Source organism: Vombatus ursinus, unplaced genomic scaffold, assembly GCF_900497805.2.
Source record: "Vombatus ursinus unplaced genomic scaffold, bare-nosed wombat genome assembly UNPS02014813.1, whole genome shotgun sequence".
Lineage (NCBI taxonomy): Eukaryota > Metazoa > Chordata > Mammalia > Diprotodontia > Vombatidae > Vombatus > Vombatus ursinus.
In genome coordinates this window covers 10,194,617-10,213,350 of record NW_020954591.1, presented here as the reverse complement: position 1 = coordinate 10,213,350, position 18,734 = coordinate 10,194,617, and the positions used below count along the sequence as shown (strand labels likewise).

Here is an 18,734-nt window from a genome sequence, read left to right as displayed (position 1 = left end):
ATTCCATAGAGTTATGTGCTAGACTGGCCTGTCAGCAGCCATGCTATCCCAGTGGTCAGCTGACTTGCCCTATTGCTTAAAGATGTGCTTCACTGAAATCCAGAAACTTTTCTTCTGCCCTTTCCACTTGTGACTGTCCCACCTCACAGAATTATAAAACAACTAGTTAAATATACTGCTCCATCTCTTCCTCACACCAACAGAGCCAGCCTGTGATAAGCACTGCTTTAATGCTATCATAGACAGACTCTATTTCTGTCAGGTGAGCCTATCTTGCCACTTAATGTTCATCAGGGTAATGTTGTGGAAAGAACACTGCACTTGAAGCCATAGAACCTGAACTCAAATAAATGAAGACTACTTACTACCACAAGACCAGGGGTAACCTCTCTGAATGTCAGTTTCCTCTTCAGGGGGTGAATATCTAAGATCCAGCTCTATATGAGTTAAACTGTATTAAATGGGAAAACAGATATCTCATCCATTGGTGTCTCAGGTTGCTGAACAGTGAGAACATGCCAAATTTGTAAATCTCTGGTTCAGTCTGGCTGGAGGTAGATACTGATCACACACCCACCAGCTCCTGTCAGCTTCCCAGAAGATGTGTGGCCTTCTTGGTTCAGTTTTTTATCTCTTTTGTTTATCAGTGGATCACTGGACAAAGTATTAATTAAGAACTGAGTGACAGCTTTCAGATGTGTGTGCAAAACAGAGAGTTTTAAGTGCTCCCCTAGAAAAGTTTCTTGCTACTAAAGATGAACATCAATATACATTATGGTACAAAGGACCAATGAACTTGGAGTTCCAAGAATCTGAATTCAAATCACGAATCTGCTGGGGCGAGTCACTTAACATCTCTGGGCCTCTTTAACTGTAGTATGAGAAGGCTGACCTCTTAGACCTCTAAGTTTCCTTCTTGCTCTAGTTCTGTGATCCAGTATGAACCTATGAGCCAGGGATACACAGGATATTCACCAAATAACTTCTATCAACAACTGTCACTAAGATGAAACAGCAACTGCAAGGGTAAAGTCACTTAGACATTAAAGTAGAAACTGTATCAATTTACAAAAATTTGAGTTAATAAACAAGGGAAGAAGAAAGGAGTCTATTGCAAGGTTATGGCACCAGCAAGGTATGTTGGTGACTAGAGGAGTTTTATGTCTTTTTTAAAATAACTAATGCTTATAAGGTAATTTAACATTTTAATGTAAACCATAAGTTCTAAATAATCTAAATATTCTAGAGGTATACAAGCCAGGTACCACATTTTAAAGTCATTTTTCATTAAAAGGATAAAAGTTTCTAATGAGGTAACAGGGAAATTCAAGGAATATATCACTAAAAATTTTAGGCTGCTGGAGAAGTAAATATCTAAACAAAGGAAAATTTTCCGCTAAGGAAAAAATTGGGACTATCCACTTAAAGCTACGACATTTAAATAACAGTATTTTAAAGTCTATTTTTTCCCAAAAATGTGGCACTTTTTCTTCTATTCTTCTCAAGCTGTGCTTGGAGCCAAAAGTTAAAAGAATGAGTGTTTGGATAATGAAGAGATAAGACTATTAATAAGCCAGACTTCAGCCTCTAGTGAAACGCTAAACAAGAAAAGGAGTTGGTCTCATGGATGGCACACTGTACTTCCATAATTCTAGAAGTCAAAACAGACTTCTGTCAAAGAAGCAGTCTTCACATCAAAGAACTATAGAAAATAAGGAACTGGATTTCCAGCACAATTTTCCTAATATATCTCTCTATTAGCTCTCTGCTCAATATTTCTTCAAAAGATTCTTATTTACTAGGCTTTCTCTGGTCCTCTCAGCTTTTTTTTTTTTCCTATGGCTTAATGTTTCTCTCCTGTGAGTTCTTTGACAATGCATTGCACTCTACCTCTGATATTAGAGCAATGCCACTTTGAACAGATAATGCCCACAACATATGACAGAGTTTAAGTCAGTTTCTAAACAGCAAAAGAAAATGATCAATTTCATTACAGGTAATATTTTGTCATTTTTGCCATCTAGTTAGTCTTAAAACTTAAAATGTTCTGAGAATACAACCAGAAATTAAAGGGGGAAAGTGTAAATAAAGAATTAAAATAGGATCTAAAGCCTGTAATTGAATGTTTAAATCCACTTCAAGTCACGAGTATTTACTCTCATCTACTATTTTACTGATCTGAATAAACACAGAAATTTTTTTTCCCAAAAGCCACTAGATATGCCCTAATTGATAAATGGTTAAAGGATATGAACAGGCAGTATTCAGAAAAAGAAATCAAAGCTATCAACAGTCACATAAAAATGCTCTAAATTACTACTGATCAGAGAAATACAAATTAAAATAATTCTGGGGTACTACCTCACATTTATCAGGTTGGCTAACATGATAGAAAAGGAAAATGATAAATGTAGGAGGGGATGTGGGAAAATTGGGACACTAATGCATTGGTGGTGGAGTTGTAAATTGAGCCAACCATTCTGGAGAACAATTTGGAACTTTATCCAAAGAGCTAAAAAAACAAACAAACATGCATAACCTATAACTTAGTAATACCACCACTAGATCTGTATCCCAAAGAGATGAAAGAAAAAGGAAAAGAATCTACAGGTATAAAAATATTCACAGCAGCTCTTCTAAACTTCATTTCAAAAAACTCAGAAACTAAGCAGGCCACAGAGTTCTAAAAAATATTGTCAGCTCCAGAAAGATGAAAGGCGCTCACAAATTAAGCTCCAGTGATGGAGTTGTAATCAATTCCAAGGAGGAAAAAAATGGAAGGTGTCTAAAAGACCAATCGATATGGCTACAGAAAGTTCATCAACAAATCAGCTTTCAAAAGGACAAAGCAAAAACATGAATGTGAGAGCATACATGCGAGTGAAAATGGATACAAAAGAGGAATAAAGTCTTTTAAGAAGAGGATCAGGGAAGCTTAAGCCCACCAAGAGGCATGACTTAGAAGAAATTCTACTTCAAAACTATACTCAGTCTGTGACCCCATCACTGTGAGTATTCCCTCCAGGGCCAAAGGCTGTAAGCTGACTGTGTCTGCTCATTTACTCTCTATACTTTCCGGGTAGGTTGCACCCAACATGCTGGAAACCTTACTTTTTCAGGGCACCTACTAATGGAGTACCTGAGTTACACACCTGTCATCTCTCTCATTCCATGTGACTGTCTGCTTCCTCTTCCAGTTTTGTACTTCCTAAAACATATCCTTATAGTTCCTGCATGTGGGTTATTACTGAATAATTTAATAATTACTGAATAATACTGAAAATATTACTGAATAACATTTGCACCTGTAAGGCATCAAAAACTGATGTTCCAAGATTTACAATCACAGAACATTTATGTTGAAAAGACAGGTCTTTATACCAAAGAGCAGCTTGGCATCATTAAAAACACTACCCAATTTACAAAAAACTAAATCAAATCTAATCTCTCTTTCCTATTTAATTCCCGACCCAAGTCCCTGCCCATCTACAGTGCCTATCCCAAATATACACACTGATATACAGATATAGTGAATCAGCCATCCAGTTGCATTTCATAATCAAGACAAAACACATTTTTACACATCCAGTTTTTTTTAATATGGATTACTAGGTCAATTATCTTTTCAGTAATCACTTATCTCACCAAAGAAGCACTGTAATATTAAATAATATATCATCTTTAAACATAGACAATGATATTCATTTTCATGAAAATAAGAAAATAGGAAGTCCATTTTATTATTTATGAGGTTGTGTGGTGCTTACCATGTCCACAATCTTTCAACTCTTGTCTAGAAGAAAGTACTTATAATACATAGGTGAGAAGACAGAATATATAGGGGCAACTAGGGGGTACAATGGATAGAGTGCTGGGCCTGGAGCCAGAAAGACTCGTCTTCCTCAGTTCAAATCTGGCCTCAAACACTTACTACCTGTGTGACCCTGTCAAGCCACTTAACCCCATTTGCCTCAGTTTCCTCATCTGTAAAATGAGCTGGAAAAGGAAATGACAAACCACTCCAGTATCTTTGCCAAAAAAAAACCCCAAATGGGGTCTCAAAGAGTTGGACACAAATGAAAAATAACTGAACTGGAGAAGCTACTGAGTTGGCCTCAGTTATTTCTCAAACTCAAGAAATTTCCAAAATACTTTCCATCATTTCCTCTGTGCCAGCTTTCTAATCAAAGTTACCAAGTTTAAACACTGTTGAATGCCATCACCGTGTCAGCAAGTTTTATTTACTTGGTTTTTTAGTTAAAAGGGAGAGTTCAATTGAGGAGAATGATATAATGGGAAATGACTATAATGGAAGAATACAAAATATTTTTTAAAAGAAAAAAGTGTGTGCTGACTTGGTTTGAAGGATCTTGTCAAACTGTTAGCAGACTTTTTCTACTGTATCCTCTGCAGTAGATACCAGTATATTAGTTGTGATTATCTTCATGGTGCCTTCTTGTCTATGATTTCCATGAGGACTACAGGTTAAGGTGACCATATATCCCATGAAATGATGCTTCTTGTTCTACAATAAGAACAACTCCACCAATTTCTTTGTTGTCTTTTCCAAGGCCAGCCTAGGAGCTAGCCTCCCAAATGGCTGCAACTTCCTTCAATCTTTTGGTTTTGTTTATCAAAAGGGTTATTACTGCTACTGTTTCGTTCTTTCTAAAGTATATCAATTCAATGGTCATTGAACAAAGATGTCACATTCAGAGTCTCTACAACTAAAGTAACGTTTATAGATCAACAAAAAAAATATTATGTTTTGCAGCCCCTTCTCACTTTTCCATAATTCTACCACCACTACTGGGGAAGCATACCATCAACAATTTCTCACCCAGAAACCAACCTACAAGTGTCTCTGGTCTTAGCTAAGTCAGTTCTTAGACAGCATACTCAAGACTGTCTCCAGGGCTGTGCTCAAAGTCTGAGCATGTGGAGTCTGCTAGAGCTTGTGCTCTACTGGCATAACCTGCAGGAACCCAGCGTCACTTTCATGCCACAAGGACACATCAGAAATAGGACAATAAAAAAGGGTCTGTTTAGTTTGGGTTTGAATTATGTTGGAGGGAAAAAGAATAGACAGAACCTTTGCTTGCTACAGGTGAGATGAGAATGGACTATGCAAAAGACAGAGAGAGAGAGGCGCATAAATATTCAACTCTAATTTTCTGTTTCATCTACCAAGAAGAATAATCTTCAGACTAAAAAACAAAATGAAAATACATCATAAAATTTGAAAACCAAGGTAACTGAGGAATTGGTACCTAGAAAGGAATTCTAATCACCTTGGCTGAACAGATTACATTCCACGGTAATGAAAGAACTTGCAGATCTAACTGCTAAACAATGGTGACCTTAAGAGAAAGTGAATGAAATAGGCTCCAAGCAACTAGAGGTGAGAAAATGTCCCAATTTTTAAAGAGAAGAAAAAGACAGATGCTCTAATTCATAGACTGGTAGGCTTGATATAAATTTCTGGTTAAAAACATTGGAGAACCCATTATTAAAGGGATGACCCACGTGTTCAAAAATATTTACAGCAGCCTTTTTTGTAGTGGTAAAGAATTGGAAACTGAAGGGCTATCCATCAATTGTGGAATGGTTGAAAAAGCTGTGTTATATAATTGTGATGGAATACTGTTGACTTGTAAGAAATGATGAAGGAGATGGTTTCAGAAAAACCTAGGAAGATTTGTATGAATTGACGCAGAGTGAAGTAAGCAGAACCAGAAGAACAATTTACATAGTAACAACAATACTGTAAAGATAATCAACTATGAAAGACTTAGTAACTCTGATCAATACAATAACCCACCACAATTCCAAAGGACTCATGATAAAACACGCTATCTACCTCCAGATGGACAGTTGACTCACTCAGACTACAGACTGAAGCATATTTTGTTCTTTTTCTTATTTTTTCCTGAACATGCTAATGCAGAAATTTATTTTGTAGGACTTCATATTTGTAATAAGTTTTTTATTTTTTGCCTCCTCAATGGACAGGGGAGGGTGCTGGGAAAGACAGGGAGTATGGAACTGAAAATAAAACTGAATTTAAAAAATAAAGGGATGGTTTTTGAACAGTTAGAGAAAAAGATGACACTATGAGCTTATTAAGTCATACCAATCTGACCGAATTTTCCTTTTTGATAGGGCCACTAGACTAGCAGATTGAGAAATACCATAGACACATTAGGTCTGGGTTGTAGCAAGGTATTTGAAAGATACTTCATAAAAATCTATGAAAAAGAAAGAGTGACATGTATTAAGTGATTTTTTTCAGGCTGCATTATCATTGATCTTTGAAGACTCTGGCTTATTCCATAACACATGGACCTTATGGTTGAGGATCTCCAAGTCAAAAAAAGAGGCAGTATTCAAAGTAAGATAATCAGATAAGCAAATTGTTTCAGCATAGTTCTTTATCACATTAATACAGCTGAAATAAGGCTAAGTGACTATACTCAAAGCAAGATTTGCCTTTACAAAAGGACCACCTATAAAAGTATGCAATATGAACAGTATAACACTTTTATATGATTAACACACCTTCTTACCAGGATCTTTTTAAAATCAGCAAACTGATAAACATACATATATACACATGTGAATATGATAAATATATACAGTATATATACACATGTACACATATGTATATATGAAATTGCTAACCAAAAAAAGGCATTTTTACTAACAATAATATCAAAAAGTATTACTCCATTCTTTTTTTCAGACATATATCCTTTTCATCCTTAAAAGCAGTCATTAATCATAACAAGAATCAGAAAAGCATAGAATGAAGGCTCCACCGGCTACCTGTGTTCTGCTGGAACAGGAGGAGGCCAAACCGCAGGATCTCGGAATGGTTCATCTTGATATGACACAGGAAATTCTGGGGGCTTGTCTATCTTAAAACTTTCTAAGGTATTGACAATACTCTTGACTTGTTCATATTCTTCTAGCAACTCCTGTCGAACCTTAAAAAAAAAAAAACAACATTTGTTTTATAAGACTTGATACGTGTTAAAATTTACAAAACTTCTAAAAGTGCAGTTCTATTAAGAGTTTTTTTTTTTGCAAAGGCTAAACAAGTGTAATAGAGTATTATTTTGTGTAAGAAATGAAGAAACAGGTAATTTAAAAGAGACATAGGAAGATCTGTATGAATTGACAGACTAAAGTAAGAACCAAAACAATTTATATTACAACATCAATATAAGAAAAACAGTTTTGAAGACTTTTGTTAACTGATGAGGAATGTAAAGAGCAGAACCAGGAAAATGGTTTACAAATAACTTTTAAAGCTGTAAAAACCTAAATCAATGCAATGACCCTCAATGATTTCAAATAACTGATGAAACTTTCTACCCACCTCCTGACAGAGAGGAAATGGACTCAGGGGTACAGAATAAGACATACTTTTTGAAACCACCCAATGAGAGAATTTATCTTGCTCTGCACATTTGTTACAAGGAATTTTTTCTTTTTTTCCCCCACAATAGGGTGGGGATAGGAAGGAGAGAGATCAGCTAAGTGGCACAGTGGATAGAGCACTAGCCCTAAAGTCAGGAGAACCTAAGTTCAAATTCAGCCTCAGATACTTACTAGGTGTATGGGCAAGTCATTTAGCCCTGTTTGCCTTAGTTCCTCATCTATAAAGTGAGCTGGAGAAGGAAATGGCAAACCAACCCAATTCTTTGCCAAGAAAACCCCAAATGGAGTCATGAAGAGTCAGACATGACTGAAACAACTCAACAAGGAGGGAGAGAAAAGATTTCTGTTAATTTAAAAAATAAAACTGCATTATATAAATCATTGTGACATATTCAAAAACCCTAGAAAATATTTTTGTCTCATTCAGACAACCAATATATCAAGATCTGTAATTTCCCAACTTTTCCCTAATTTAAGAGTTATCTTGAGCTCAAAAATATTGGTTCATTTTAAATTCTCCACTAGGCAACTGGTAGGCATCAAGAGGAAAGATTTTAAGCCCAGGTTTTCCTGACTCCAGTCCCACATTCTGATCATTATACTACCCCATCATGCTTCTCAGTTAAGATTGTAATCCACACAATTTCGATTAAATTTAAAAAGTTTTGCACAAACAAAGCCAATGCAACCAAGATTAGAAGAGAAACAGAAAGCAGGGAGACAATTTTTACAGCCAGTGTCTCTGATAAAGGCCACATTTCTAAAATATACAGATAATTGAATAAATACAAGCCACATCCCCCATTGATAAATGGTCAAAAGATACAAATATATATAGGCAGTTTTCAGATGAAGAAATTAAAGTTATCTATAGTCATATGAAAAAATGCTCTAAACCACTATTGACTAGAGAAATGCAAATTAAAACAACTCTGAGGTACCACCTCTTACCTCTCAGATTGGCTAACATGACAAAACAGGAAAATAAATGTTGCAGAAAATGTGGGAAAATTGGAACACTAATGCATTGTTAGGGATCAACCATTCTGGAGAGCAATTTGGAACTATGCCCAAAGGGCTATAAAAATGTGCATACCCTTTGACCCAGAAATACCACTACTAGATCTGTATCCCAAAGAGATCATAAAAAAAGGAAAAGGACGCACATGTACAAAAATATTTATAGCAGCTCTTTCTGTGGTGGCAAAGAATTGGAAATTGAGGAGATGGTTATCAAGTGGGGAATGGTTGAACAAGTTGTGGTACATGAACGTAATGGAATATATTGTTCTATAAGAAATAATGAGCAGGAAGATTTCAGAAAAACCTGGAAAGATTTACATGAACTGATGCTGAGTGAAGTGAGCAGAATCAGGAGAACATTATACACAATAACAGCAACATTGTGTGATGACCAACTTTGATAGACTTAGCTCTTCTTAGCAATGCAATGATCTAAGACAATTCCAAAATATTCATGATGGAAAATGCTATCCACATCCAGAGAAAAGACTGTGGAGTTTGAATGCAGATCAAAGCATACTATTTTCTTTTTGTTGTTGCTGTTGTTTTGTTGTTTCATCCTCGTGATTTTTCCCTTTTGTTTTGATTCTTCTTTCACAACATGACGAATGTGGAATAATATTTAATAAGATTGTATATGTATAACCTTATTGTCTTAGGGAGGGGGAAAGAGAGTGAGGGTGAGAAAATTTAGAACTCAAAATCTTATAAAAGTGAATGTTGAAAACTAAAATAAATAAAAGAAAAACACAAATTAATATTAAAATAAGATAGTAGTCCACAGAAACAGTTTAAAAATAAATCAAGATGAAAATAAACATTTATTCTCATCACTGATGAAAATAAAACATCAGTGAAACAAATTGTGCAACTTTGCAATGGGAGTCATATTGTAGTAATATACTTTGAATCATAAATTTAATGCCTCCACTACCTACCAAAGGATATAATAACCACTAATACACAACTCAACATAAAGTACAACTTAATATAAGTAAATAATTGAGCAGTGATAAACAATTTCCAGTGAAATAAGAAATTTGTTTTTAAAAACTTCGCAAACCTTTTAAATAAACTTTGTATGGAAAAAAAAATTTTGTTGACCCCAAATTTTAGCACTGTGAATTACATTTTCAATTTTTAATTTAATCTAACTTTATCTTTAATTGGGTCATTTCTTTTTTATTTAATATTTTATTTTTCCCAATTACATATAAAAACAATTTTTAACATCCATTTTTTAAAATTTTGAATTCCAAATTCTCTCCTTCCTTCTCCTTCCCCCTTACTGAGAAGGCAAGCAATTTGATATAGGTTACACATGTGCAGTCATGCAAAATATATTTCCATATTAGTCACATTATGAAAGAAAACACAGACCCCCCCCAAAAAAATAAAATTAGTTTTTTACATGCTTCAATCTGCTTTCAGACTCCATCAGTTCTTCTCTAAGTTGGATAGCATTTTTTCATCATAAGTCCTTCAAAATTGTCTTAAATCACTGTACTGCTAAGAATAGCTAAGTCATTCACAGTAGATCATCATAAAATAGTGCTGTTAAAAATGTTCTCCTGGTTCTGCTCATTTCATTTGCATCAGTTCATGTAAATCTTTCCAAGTTTTTCTGAGAGCATCCTATTTGTCATTTCTTATACTACAATAGTATTCCATCACAATCATATACCATAACTTGTTCAGTCCTTCTCCAACTGATGGACATTTCCTCAATTTCCAATTTTTTGCCACCATGCAAAGAAGCTGCTATAATTATTTTTGTTTTTTATCTTTTTGGGATACAGACCTGGCAGTGGTATTGCTGGGTCAAAAGGTATGCATGGTTCTACAGTTCTTTGGGAATAGTTCCAAATTGCTTTCCAGAATGGTTGAAGCAGTTCACAACTCCACCAATGGGGCAGTTGTGTCTCAGTGTTCCCATATCCTCCAACATCGGTCACTTTCTTTTTCTGTCATATTAGCCAATCTGATAAGTGTGTATGGTACCTTAATTGTTTTAATTTGCATTTCTCTAATTAACAGTGATTTCGAGCATTTTTTCATATTACTCTAGTTTTGATTACTTCATCTGAAAACTGCCTGTTCATATCCGTTGACCATTTATCAACTGGGGAATGGCTCTTATTTTACCATCTCCCCCAATCCATTCTTCCTTGTATTAGCACCCCACCTTTCTCTTATCTTCTTCCCCTCCTACTTTCCTGTAGGGTAATATACGATTTCTATACCCAACTGAGTATGTATGTTATTCTCTCTTTGATCTACATCCCCTTCTTTCCCTCTACGTAAAAGCTCTTTCACACCTCTTTTATGTGAGATAATTCATCACATTCTACTTCTCCCTCTCCCTTTCTCCCAATAAATTCCTCTTTCTCATCCCTTAATTTTATTTTTTTAGATAACATTCTATCATATTCAGCTCACATCCATGCCCCTCTGTCTATGTAACTCATTTTAATTACCATCATGATGATAATAAAGTTCTTAGGAGTTACATGTATCACCTTCCCATAGAAACCCTGAAGGTCTTCCCCTCCCAGATAGATTTTTTTTTTTTGAGTAGTCAAACTAGGCCATCTTTTGCATCATTTCTTACCTAGCCTTAATTCACTGAATGGGTGTTGCCTCAGACAAACTGACTCCTGGGAAAAACCTTAGCTTAAAAAGGCCAAGGTCTCCCACTTTCCTGATGTCATTGGTCCTCTTTGAGAACAAAGGACAATTAACAACAGCAATAGAAATGTAAATGGTTTAACTCAAGAGCTGGAATCTGTAGCCTGAACTTTAACCTTATTAAATTCTTATGATTTATCTTTCCTGTTTACCTTTTTATCCTTCTCTAGAGTCTTGTATCTAAAACTCAAATTTTCTATTCAGAAGGGGTAGCTAGGTGGCACAATGGATAGAGCACTGGCCCTGAAGTCAGGAAGATCTGAGTTCAAATCCAGCCTCAGACCAAACACTTGACACTTACTAGCTGTGTGACCCTAGGCAAGTCATTTAACCCCAACTGCCTTAAAAAAAAAATTCTATTCAGCTCTGGTCTTTTCATCATATATGCTTGAAAGTCCCCTATTTCATTAAATATCAATTCTTTCAATACTGAAGATTTATATTCATTTTTGCTGGGTTGGTTATTCTTGGTTGTAATCCTAGTTCTTTTGCCCTCTAGAATATCATATTGCAAGCCCTTTAATGTAGAAGCTGCTAAATCTTACGTTATTCTGACTGTGGCTTCATGATGTTTGAATTATTTCATTCTGGCTGCTTGCAATATTTTCTCCTTGACCTAGGAGCTCTGGAATTTGGCTGTAAAATTCCTAGGAATTTTCTTTTTGGGATCTCTATCAGGAGGTGATAGGTAGATTCTTTCAATTTCTACTTTACTCTCTGGACCTAAGATATTGGGGCAGTTTTCCTTCATGATTTCTTGAAAGATAATGTCTAGGCTCCTTTTTTTTTATTATGGCTTTCAGGTAGTCCAATAATTCTTAAATTATCACTCCTTAATCTATTTTTCAGATCAATTATTTTTCCAGTGAGATAGTCCACATTTTCTTTGATTTTTTCATTTTTTCCTTTTGTTTTATTGTTTCTTGATGTCTCATGAAGTCATTAGCTTCCACTTGCCCAATTCTAATTTTTAAGGAAGTATTTCTACAGTGTGCTTTTTGTATCTACTTTTCCATCTGCCCGATTCTACTTTTTAAGGAATTCTTTTCTTCAGTGAATTTTTGCAAATCTTTTTCCATGTGGCCAATTCTTCTTATGCCTCTTTTTTTTTAGAATGTAACTTCTTAAAAATTTTATAAATAAGTTTTCTGTTACAAAGACATTTTGCCCATCTAAATCACTAAACCATCAACTCAAGATATCAAAACCAGGTTTTATTAAGAAAACAGGTAAAAACTGATTTATCAATCTTCACAGAGAACTGCAGAAGAAGCTGAAAAAAACAAGGCCTCATTTTAAAAACAAAATGCATCAAATGCAAGTGATTTGGTTCTTCTGCCTAATTACTTGGGATTGTCATATTTTGTCCCATCTACAAAATACAAAGCTCTCAAAGCCAAGGCTTTTGCATTCACTTAGACTGCTTGTAATAATCCTGTTCTCTTTTAAAATGTCCATTCGAAAATGTTTACTGTGGATGACAATCTACTTTGTCTCTTTCCTTTTGCTACATTTTTGTACTTCCTTTAGCCTCATCCTAGGTGCTGCTACAAAATTCCTTTCATGTCATCCTTTATAAATGCATAGTCATTTCTTTTGCTTAATTTCATTCAATTACATACATTCCTGATCATCTGAGTAGTCATCCTTATTTAAAAAAAATCAAAATAAAGAGATGCTTGAAGTTTGCTTCAGTGTTCAAGTCTGCTTATTGGCTTTTCCTTTTCCAGTTTTTCTTCTGTTTTCCTAAAATATGGCTACCTCATTTTATAAATATATGTGACATTGCCACCAAGTCAGGTTTAAAAACTGATTGCCCAAACTGTAAAATATTTAAAGTTCTCTCAAAAGGGGGGGGGGGAATTTTGTGCCTCTTTTACCATTTGGCCTATCCTGTTTTTTTAAGGTGTTATTTTCTTCAGTATTTTTTGTGCCTCCTTTATCATGCTGTTGACTTTTCTCATGATTTTCTTGCATCACTCTCATTTCTTTTCCCAATTTTTCCTCTTCCAAGGAATTCTTTTTGAGCCTGAGACAAATTCACATTTTTCTTTGAGGCTTTGGATATAGCAGGTTTGACTTTGTTGTCTTCTGAGTTTGTGTGTGTTTTGATCTTCCCTAGTACCAAAGTAACTTTCTATGAACAAGTTCTTTTTTTGTTGTTTGCTCATTTTTCCAGTCTATTTCCTGACTGTTAATTTTACGTTTAAGTTAGGCTCTGCTCTTGGAGTAGAGGGGGCACTGTCCCAAGCTTCAGGGTTTTGGGGCAGTTGTTTTCTGAGATAGTTCTGTGGGGAGGGGAGGGTTTATAAGTTTTCAGTTCTTCCAAAGTGGCATGATCCAAGGAGAGGTGTGTTTACTACTTTACTGGCCTGTACTCTGGTCTATGAGGTACCATAAGCACTCTCTTCCACCCTGGAACTGTGACCAGGTTCTCTGCTCCCCTGCTGAGCAAGTTCTGGTGTACTAATGCTTCTCCTCACCCTGGGACTGCAACCCAGACCCATATGGGCAATGCAACAAAGTCCCACACCTAGTGCCAGAAATGGGACCCCTGCAATCTCCTTCTGACCAGTTGTCTGAACCACTTACTGTCTGTGGGCTGAGGATTCTGAAAGCCACTACCACAAAATCAACTGCCCCCAAGGCCTGTTACTACCTTTCTGGGGGCATTGCCTCACCCTGGTACAACAGACCTTTTCTGCCAACCTTCTAAGGTGTCTTGGGTTAGACAAGTGTTTCACCCCATCCTTTTGTGGGTTCTGCCACTCCAGAATTCATTTTGAGGCATCATTTAAAGTTGTTTGGAGGGGAATTTGGGAAAGCTCAGTGAGTCCCTGCCTTTTCTCCACTATCTTGGCTCTGCCTCCCAAGGCCATTTCTTTAAGGCATACTCTAATAGCCTTCAAAACTCACTATGATTTCCTTTGAGCTCCAGGCTCACTGTCTTCAAAGATATTTTGCAAGACATACTATTTATGGATTAATTTTTAGTACAGCTAATACTATTACATAAGAATAATAACTAGCTAGCTATATAGTACTTTAAGGTTACAAAGCCCTTTACACATGTTATTTCATTTAGTCCTTAAAACAAGCCTGGGAGGTAGGTGCCATGAGGAAACTAAGGCTGAGACTTGCCAGGGTCTGGGATGGTTTTGGAACTTCAGTCTTCCTGGCTTCCAAGTCCAAAACTCTATCTACTGTGCCACCCAGAAGGTCATTCATCTGTAAATGAAGACACAGGCTAGTTTCCACAGGAATGGAAACATAAAAGTAGTTTAGAAACCAAAATGATCTTACAGCAGAGATAAAACTGGATGAATAAATATGTACCTATAAAATATGATGAAAAATTAAATTTTTCCTCTTCTATTGTTAACACAGTTCCCTTCATCTTTGTTCTCACATTCTTTTGTCTTTTTGCTCACAGACTGGAAAAACCATCTTTCACGTACCCTTACACAGTGGGCCATTAGGAGGAGCAAGCATACCTTTTGCTCCTTCCTCATGGCTACTGTTTTCCCACCCACTATTCTCTGCCATCATCACTCAGCACCCTCTCCCTGTTTGAGATGATATTCCTCTATATCATCTTGTTGCAGTTATTTACCATCCCCAAGATCATTTCCTTTCTGTTCTCAAAAAGTTTAATACTCAGGGCTCACAGTCTTCTTCTCCACTCCAGCTCTTGCCCTCATACTTAAGGACTTCAATGTATACAATGTACACCCTTACCTTCCAATTCATCAGACTCCTCAGCTCTCAAAACCTATACTTTTATTCTACTTCCATCATACATAGAGGTGGTGGGGAACACCCTTGCTGTGACTCTCACCCATAACTGTCCCAACTTCAAGATCCAAAACTCTGGAATTCCTCTTTCCACAGTCTCCTATTTTTCCATCTCTCATTCACTTTTCCTAAACCTGTAATTCAATTATTCCACAAGCTTTTGTTAAGTATCTGCTATCACAGCACTGTGGTATAGTGAAAAGAGCAGTGGCTCTGGAGTCAGAGGACCTATCCTACCTGTGTGACCTTCAGCAAGTCACTTAAACTCTCTGGGCCTCAGTTTCCTCATCAATAAATAAAATGAGGGGGTTGGACTCGATGGTCCTCAGGTCACTTCCAACACAAGACCTACAATTCTATGTATTGTGCTATGTGGTGAGGATACAAAGACAAGGAAAAAGAAGACTCTGTTCTCAAGAAGTTTATATTCTAGTAGGGCAGGGGGGTTTGAGACAACATGAACCCAAAGAAATGAATGTAAATAGATGTAAAGTAAGAACAAAATAATTGCAGGAGAGAGGCACTTTTACCTAAGAGGGGCACTGGTGTCAGAATGCAAGAGGCAGCACTTGAACTGAGCTCTGAAAGAAGCTAGGAATTCTCCTAGTAATAAGTGAGGAGGTGATTTATTCCAGAAGACAATCAAGCAATGAAATGTAAAGAGCCAGTCTGACTAGAACAATGAAGGCATGAAGAACAGTCATGTACAATAAACCAAAGAAGATAAGCCAGGAGTCAGACTATGATTGGCTTTAAATGCTGCTGATGAGTCTGTACTTGATCTTAAAAAGAAATAGGAAGCTGCAGATTCTTGAGCATGGAAGTAACAGGTTGGATCTGTGCTTTAGGATTGTCAATTTAGTTCCTCTTTGAAGGCCAGATGAGAAAGGAAAAAGACCAGGGAGGAGACCAATTAAAAGTCTGTTACAATGGTCCAGGAAAGAGATAAAGAGCTAGAACTAGAGTGGCTGTGGAAAGAAGGGGACCAATGAAGAGATGTATTTTGGAGGCAAAAGAGATATGACGTGGCAATCAACTGGACATTAAGAGGTGAGAGAGAGAGAAGAGTGGGGAAGGACTCCAAGAATGCCAACCTAGGTGACTGGAAAGATGGCAGGGCATTCAATAGAAACAGATAAAGAGGAAGACACTTCACACTTCCTGGCTCTCAGAGTTCATCAGCACTGTTGTGGTCTCACTTTCCTCTCTTTGAAGTTCTGACCCTATAGTTAACCAGCTCAACTCTATGTTGTCCTCTGTCCTTGAATTCCTAACCCCCTCATCTATCACCAACTCTGGCATGCCTTGTCCATGTGGCTCTAACTCTGAGTTACCCCGTCTACCTTTTCCACTCCTTCAAAGTCACAACCATCCTCACTGTCCATTACCTCTCCGCTACAAATTTGTGATCTCTTATCTCCACTGGGCCCTCACTACAACACGGAAATACTTTTATTCTTCTCTGATTAACAATTCCTCCACCTCCACAGCTATTCCAAGTGTTTTATCTCCGCAAGCCTCCTAACATCGCTTTCCCCTATAATTCACCCTCCTACTTCAATAACAAAATGGCCATCTGTCACGAGCTCCATCTTGCTCCTGTTCTACACCTAAAACTCCCTCTACATTATTCCCCATTTTATCCTCCTTTGTTCCAATCTCCAACAAAGGGGTGGCTTTTCTTTTTGTCAAGGCCTATGCTTCTATATATGCCTTTAATTCCCTCCCATCTTACTTCCACTGAGCAGCTTCTGATACTATTGATCATTTGTTCCTACTGAATAATCTCTCTCCATCCTTGACCTAGAAAAATTATATAATTTCAGAAGTGGTAGGAACTTCATGGGACATCTAGTCCAACCCACACAGAAGAAGGACACCCTATACCTGATAAGCTGGTTACCCTAACCTTGATTTAGAGATCTCAAGAGTGGTGGACCCACTGATTCCTAAGGCAGTCAAATGCACTTTTGCAGAGCTCTTATTGTTAGGAAATTTTTTCTTACATCAAGACAAAACGTATGTCTTTACAGCTTCCACACATCACTCCTACCTTTTCTATCTGGAGCAGAGCAAGTCTAATCCTTCTTTTACAGGACAGTTCTCCTAATACTTGAAGATAACTCTCATGTTCCCCCTAAGAACCCTCATGATCCTTCACCATCCTAGTTGTCACCCTCTGGATAATCTCCAGTTTATCAATGTACTTCTGAATGGAGCAAAATATTCTACATGTGTTTTGACCTCAGAATAGAGGAAAATGGGAGCATCACCTCATTAAGGCAGTGTTACAGTGGACTGGGAGCTAGATCAAGTCTCACTGATGACAAATCATATGTGAACCTAGCCAAATCATTTAATGTCTCAGGGCCCTCAGCACTTACAATCTGCACTGGTAGAAGTTCTTGGGGAAGCTAGGTGGCACACTGGATAGGGCACTGGCCCTGAAGTCAGGAGGACCTGAGTTCAAATTCAGCCTCAGACCAAACACTTGACACTTACTAGCTGCCTAAAAATAATAATTTAAAAAAAAAGTTCTTCACTGAGAGGTCCTTACACTGATGAAATCACAAATGTGGACCAAATAAAAAAAATCACCTCACTATTCCTCAATTACTCCCCCCAAGTTTACTTTAGCTCTACTGAAAGCAAGTGCTGCTTTTCATCCTTCATTTTCAAAGAGGACAATGACATCATGGGGTGATGTCTTGACTTGCACATGAATTGGACTGAAATGAAACAGAGCTGCACAGTCACCAGCCTCACTCTCTTTTCCAGTCATCAAAGTCCAACGGCAAGACAAAAGTCAGGATGACTGAGAGGATGCAGTGTGTGACCTTGGCTTCTTCAATATATGACCAAGCTCTAAGAGTTCCACATTGCCTGCTTTAGCCACCTTCACGGCCATTGGAACAAATTGTTCTCATCCACTCCCACAGGGGGAAGTCTTCACGTGTTTGGGATGGACATACCTCAAATCACCAACGTGTTTGAGGCCCATCAGTTACCCTCAAACTGGTCTGGCCTATCTGCCAAGACACTTTTATCAGAGTATGGCCACTGCACATGCTATGGCTCCCTGAAGCCAGAGGTGAGAGTTGGGGTGGAGGTGGACACCAAAAACGGGTAAGCAGCCCTGAGAGGGCTCAGCAAGTCCTCACATCAGAGATGCTGATCCTCCCTGAACACCCCATACAAGTGAACACAATACTGTATTACTGACTTATATTGAGCTTGAAGTATTAAAAAAAAAAAACCCAGATCTATTTCAGATGAATTGTTGTGCAGTTGTGTCTTTCTTGTCTTGCATTTGTATAGTTGATTTTTGAACCAAAGTAGAAGATTTTATATTTATCCCTGTTAAACTACATTTTATTAGATTCAGACTGATGTTTTAGTCTGTCTAGATGCCTGGATCCAGACTTTCTCATCCATTTCGCTCATTAATCTTCCCAGTTTTGTGTCATATGCAAATTGGAAAACCATGCCATCTGTGCCTTTATCCTAGGCAATGATAATACAGGGATACTGAAGCACTTGCTGTCCCCCCATCCCTGGAAGGCACTTCCTCTTGACCCCTGCCTCTTAGAATCCCTAGTGTCCTAGGTATGGTATAAATCCCTAGGTATATTTAAGGTATGACTCAAGGACTACCTTCTACATGAAGCCCTTCCTGACCACCTCCCCCATCACCTTGTACTTATTTTGTATATGCTCTAGAGTATAGGTTTAGCAGTAGAATCTCCTAAGGAAACTATTTTAAAAGTAGCATCCTCAACATGTGT

At 37.2% G+C, this 18,734-nt stretch overlaps 1 protein-coding gene across 1 annotated transcript in view; it reads right to left on the bottom strand.

Annotated features, from left to right (window-relative positions):
• Nucleotides 1-18,734, bottom strand: part of KATNAL1 (katanin catalytic subunit A1 like 1) — a 90,996-nt gene that overhangs the window by 41,976 nt on the left and 30,286 nt on the right. The window contains exon 3 of the mRNA XM_027835178.1: nucleotides 6,826-6,986. Coding sequence (XP_027690979.1) covers nucleotides 6,826-6,986 — 161 coding nt within the window. The remainder of the gene's footprint in view (nucleotides 1-6,825; nucleotides 6,987-18,734) is intronic.